Here is a 5,977-nt window from a genome sequence, read left to right as displayed (position 1 = left end):
ATGCAAAGGATCTCGATTGATTGAGAGGTATCGAGGAGCTATTGAGCGACCTCGATGGATTGAACAGCTATCCGAAAGCTATCGAGGAGACAGAAACTTTCTCGATCGATCTACCTAGCTATCGAGAGGTGTCGAGATTACGATAAGATGCAACTGAAGAGCTCGACAGATAAGCTAGGTATCGAGAGGTGTCGAGAAGGTGTCGAGATGGCTTAAACACAGTTTTTCAAGAAGGGAAAAACACAGATATGAATGCAATCAAACATGCAACTCAGCCAATGAACCAACCAACATTTTAACCTCTCAAAAACATCTCTCAACCAACAAAGAGTGAAGCATATAGCTCCCAAAAACACACACACACACACACACAACAAGTCTAACCGATTTTATATTTCAAAAATAAGTTAAGACAATTTAGTGAGCATATATCAACACATGTAAACCTTGTGATGACCAAATTACATTGTACCTGCACATGTATCAAAAGTAGTAAAGAATTTTGCGTGTTGTGTGTGAAAACATCGTAAGATTGCATAAGTGTCTCTATGTTATGAAGATTTGAGATATGAGAAAATCACTTTAACTCACACACAATCATAACTGTTTGATGGGGACTATCACCTTTGAGGTACATCCTATAACTCCCACATCTCTTAGAAAACACGCTTGCAATCATATTTAAAGCATTTTTGATCTTTTTGCTTTCATTTTCTTTGCATATTTTCTTTTTATTAAGCAAATCATGCATGGATATATGGGAGAGAGAAAAGAAATACCTAGTTATGTTAAGCTTTTGACATTACACTTTTGCTATGCTGAAGCATACAAATGTCATATCATGATTGGCGAGTAACAGTGGTGAAATAGTTATTTATGCCTTTCTCTTAGGATTTTCTAGTCCTATCTGTCAAAATGAGTGATACGAGTGTTAAGTTCAAGAGATCACTTAACTTTACTCATCACAAACAAAGAGTTACAAAGCTCACTTGCTTAGTTGTGCATAGAGCTGCTCCTCTAAGTTACAAGAGATACAAAGTTTAGAAAACTCTATTTCAATGGCTATTTTAAGGTTCACAAGGACCGATGTACACAAACACACACTGTTTTTGTATTTTTCTGATTTTTCTCAAATTTTTTTATTTTGAAAACAAAACAAAATAAAAACTAAACAACTAAACAAAAACAGACAAACAATCATGGAAACATGAAAGAAAGATGCATATGCATGAAAGCATGATAGAAAGACGCAGATGCATGAAAGCATGATAGAAGGGGGCAAATGCATGAAAGCATGATTCCAAAAGCAGATAAGAAATCAAGCAAAGAGAGTCCTACTTTATATAGAAAGAATTGAAGCAGAGAACAAACAGAAAAGACAATTAAGTCTTAGGCTCATTTCTCACCCACACAGCACGAGTCTTTGGCCGTGAAGAAAAAAAGGCACGTGTCCTAGTATGATTGCTAAAGGACATAGAAGAATTAAGATTCTCCTGAAATTGAGTTAAAAAGCTCAAGACTTTTAATAACTCTCCAAACAAAGGTGTAGGTCCTTGAGAGGAAACCTGTGACCATTTAAACACTTGCTTTTGAGGATACAACTTAAAGCAATTAGGACGAATGTGTCCAGAAACACCATAATGGTGACAAACATGAGGTCTAACAAAGGATTCATAATTAGCCAAAATAGTTTTGGATCTCATACCTTTATTACCTTTCTCGGATTGAGACACAATGACAGTCATTGATCTAGAAGCCGTGGAAGAGGAGGGGCTAGAGGAGACAGCATATCCTAAGCCAGTCTTATCAGAACTAGGCTTTTGAGCACTCAAGACCTCTTCAAGTTTTGCACTAGACATTCTCTCCATTTGAGTTCTAGCTTGACTAAGCTCAACCTCAAGATTCTTGACCTTCTCTTCTAATGAGGTGTTCTCCACAATGAGAGTCTCAACTAACCTTGTAGTCTCATCCAATTTGACTAACAGGTCAGCCTTTTCAGTTTTTATCTCATTAAGCTCTTTTCTACAAAGATGAGAAGTTTTTTCAGATTTTATGAATTCAGTGCATAGCTTATCATAGGCTTCTTGAAGGGTCAACTTCTTGGGTACTTCTTCATCAGAAGAATCCTCACTGTCACTAGCACTCTCCATAATCACCTTATCGGTTGAGGCAGCAAAGGCCATAACTTGACTACATTCATCCACATACTCATCAAAAGAGTCATTCTCAGTGTCACTCCAAATAGCAACAAACCCTTTATCTTCTGACTTCTTGGTCTTTTCCTTCATAAGGTAGTTTGGACACTCTATTCTCATATGACCAAAACCCTTACACTCATGACATTGGGTGGGGGGTTTCTCATTCTTACCCTTCCTAGAGGAGTTAGATTTCGTAGGAGGTTCGCCCTTATCCTTTTTCCTAAACTGAAGAAGCTTGATAATCTCATTAATTATGAAGGTTAGATCCATATCCTCATCTTCATCTTCAGAGTCCTCGATATATTCCTCTAAACCCTTAAGAGCCAAGTTTTTACTCTTTCCACCTTTTCCTATTGAGCCTAATCCCATCTCATAGGTTTGAAGGTTCCCTACAAGCTCAGTCAGAGGAATTTGATCAATGTCCTTTGCTTCTTTAATGGCAGTGATCTTGGCATGGAATCTTTTAGGTAAGGACCTAAGGATTTTCCTAACAATTTTGGATTCCATAATAGATTCTCCAAGATTGAAGGCAGAATTCACAATATCCATGAGTTTAGCATAGAACTCATCAAAGGTCTCATCCTCCTCCATCCTTATTTCTTCAAAGCTACTAGTGAGTCTTTGAAATTTCACAGTCTTCACTACTTTGTTACCTTACCTTCATAGGTGGTCTCAAGAATGGTCTATGCTTCCTTGGTAACTTTCGTGGATGATATTTTCTTGAATTCCTCATTGGTTACCCCACCAAACAAGGCATTCAAGGCCCTATTGTTGAAATTTGCCGCTGTGATTGTTGCATCAGCCCAATCCACTAGCGCTTTCTTTGGCTAAATCTAGCCAACTTCAACAGCTTGCCATACCTGTTCATCTAGAGCCTGCAAAAACACTTTCATTCGAACTTTCCAGTACGCATAATTAGTGTTATCAAATAAAGGAGGAATAAAAAAAGATTGTCCACAATCCCTGACAACAGGGGTCAAGGATCACATTCAGGAAATTAATCCAATCAGAGTGTACCTGCTCTGATACCACTTGTTGGAAATTTTAGACCCCGGTTCATAGAATTAATAAGTTTTAAATCCAAGTTGTTAATTAGATTTTTTATGCATAAAACTTGTTAAAACAAACAAACATCAATATTATGTCAAAACTAAGTGCAGCGGAAAAATAAACAAGACAAGATATGATGACCCAGGAAAACCAGTGAAACCAACCAGTTTCACAATAAAAAAACCTGGGGGGAAACCTTCCCGAAAAGCAATTCACTATAGTAAAGAGAAGTTTCAGATCTAGTACAAAACCTTTGTTCTTAGAATCTATAATTCCCGTAGATGAACTCACAGCAGAAACCTTCTACCGCTTCAAAACCTTTGAACTTTTCAATATATGAACGCCACCCTTTGATGCACGGATCCCAGTACGTGACTAACTCCTTTGCACGAATCTCAATACATGACTGACTCACCAACTTGAGAAAGAAGAATGTTGGTTGCAAAGTTCTTCACTTCATCAACAATGAAGATCAAGAAGATGCTCAGTTACAGAACCTTACGGTGCAAAGACACAACAACTTTTTCACAAGAAAGATGAACTAGGGCAAGAACTTTGTCTCAAGTTACAATTTACATGAACAAGGATTCCTTAATGCTTGTGCAACTTGCCACACTTTTACGGCCCTTAAAATAATCCTTTATATGTCTAGGGTTAAAAGAAAAGAAGGTCCAAAGACACATCTACGAATCAGAATTAAAACAAAACTCAGAATCAGTTTTTCTTAAATCTCGACAGATAAAGGTGTCGAGGTGCTGTCGAGCAGCTGTTGAACCTCAGGACTAGAACAGAGTCTTAAAGCTCGATTGATGCAACTATCGAGCCAGCTGTCGAGCTCTAATGAAGAGCACTTCTAAGCTTGTTTCTTGAGCAGACTTGCATAACTTTAACATTTGATCTTGAAACCTTGTTTCTTGAAGTATTAACTTCATTCTAAATCTACCAAATTACAAGTAAAGTGCGTTTTGACAAAGGATTAGCCAATTACATAAATAACGAATGACAATCTCTCCTTTTAATGCACAGCTCCTAGTACTGAGATTCCTTTACTTGTAACCACTTGTTGTGATAATAGTGAATTCTTGAGAGTGGTGATCTTAAAATCACCCGGTGAAATTTTTGCCTTGGAGGTTTTTTCCATTTGTATACAAATCACCGTGTCAACTTTATTTCCCGCTACATTATAGTTTAGTTGGTGATTTATTTGTGCTGTCACGTACATTGTATGTTAATTTGATTAATTAATAAACTTGGGTAATTAATCAATTAATTTATCACAAGGGGTCAATACATTCTTGACCTATCATTAAATAAATTTATATGGTTATCATTTTTTCATAAAGGGAAATACTAATGGATGCTCTTAGGATATTGGTTAATAATCCATTTAAAGAAAGTTTTTATGAGAAATGAAAAAAAAATTTAATATTTTGATAGCTTTTTTCATTTTCCATAAAAGTAGTGTCAAAACTTTTTTAATATGGATTGTTAACCATTGCCCTAATGGCACTCGTTTGTATGACTATTTGATGAAATATACACACACATGTTTAAAAGTTGTGAAAATTTCAATATAAAATATAAATAGATTTGTTTAGAAATATTTTAAATATAAATATGAAACTTGATAATTATGATAGTTATTAATAAACATTTATTTCAATTGTCTTTGTATATGAAGTATTAAATATGATAATAATGGCATTTATTAATATCTATTTATTTTGTCATTTTTTTTCAGCCACACAATATCTTCATTAGACCTTCTACCTCAGCAAAACTTTGCATTTAAGTCAAATGAATAATTTATTGTCATGTATTAATAAATACAAGCATTTATTTGCATTACTCATTAATAGGTGATGCAATAGTTATTTATGTAAAATGAATTTATATGGTTATTTTAAAAAATTTATATTAAATACACACACACACATATATATACATATATATATATTAAGAACCTACCAAGAGCAACTGATTAGCACCTCTTGACATTATAAATAACTCTATCTCATGCCAACCTAATATATTATAAATAGAAAGCCAAAAGATACATGAATCAACAATATCATTCTTCACAAAGAACTTAAGAGAAAAGAAAAAAAAAATGGCCTCTCCCATTAGTTGCCTATCAATCTTGATAATCCCTCTACTAGTCACCTCTCTTTTCTACCATGTTTCTAATGCAGATCGAGCCCTTCTTGAAAAGGTTTGCAAAAAGTCCATGGATTATGATTTTTGCATGTCAACTTTACTTTCAGACCCAAAGGGTCTTACAGATGTTCTATATAGGCTAGGACTCGTTTCTACTTCTGTGAGCTTGAACATAATATCACATGTCAATGGTGAAATAGGAAATACTCTTATAGGAAACACAGACCCAGTGTATAGGACTCGAATTTTGAATTGCCAAACCGATATAGATGAAGTATACGATAAAATGGAACTTGCAAGAAACGCTGCAGGTACACAATCCTATGCGGAAGAGGAAACTACACTTACGTCTGCACAACAGAAACTTACAGAATGTAAAAATCAATTTGAGAGCTCACCAATATCAAATTACACTTCCAAAATAGCGAAGGTAATCGATATTTCTTTTGTTATAATTTCTATGATAACGTCATCTTAAGATATTGTCAACACAATCTTATGTGATCTATAATAAGAATATGTTTGTTAAGGTTCTTGTAACTAAATTGCTACCTCCTGATATTATCATATAA

At 34.9% G+C, this 5,977-nt stretch overlaps 1 protein-coding gene across 1 annotated transcript; it reads left to right on the top strand.

Annotated features, from left to right (window-relative positions):
* The first annotated feature begins 5,358 nt into the window (after positions 1 to 5,358).
* Positions 5,359 to 5,977, top strand: LOC142634616 (uncharacterized). Its single transcript, XM_075808910.1, has 2 exons — positions 5,359 to 5,835; positions 5,936 to 5,977. Exons 1-2 carry the CDS (start codon positions 5,359 to 5,361, stop codon positions 5,975 to 5,977), a joined length of 519 nt encoding a protein of 172 aa, XP_075665025.1.

Source organism: Castanea sativa, chromosome 5, assembly GCF_040712315.1.
Source record: "Castanea sativa cultivar Marrone di Chiusa Pesio chromosome 5, ASM4071231v1".
Classification (NCBI taxonomy): domain Eukaryota; kingdom Viridiplantae; phylum Streptophyta; class Magnoliopsida; order Fagales; family Fagaceae; genus Castanea; species Castanea sativa.
The sequence above is the reverse complement of the archived record's forward strand: the minus strand, read 5'-3'. Positions and strand labels throughout refer to the sequence as shown.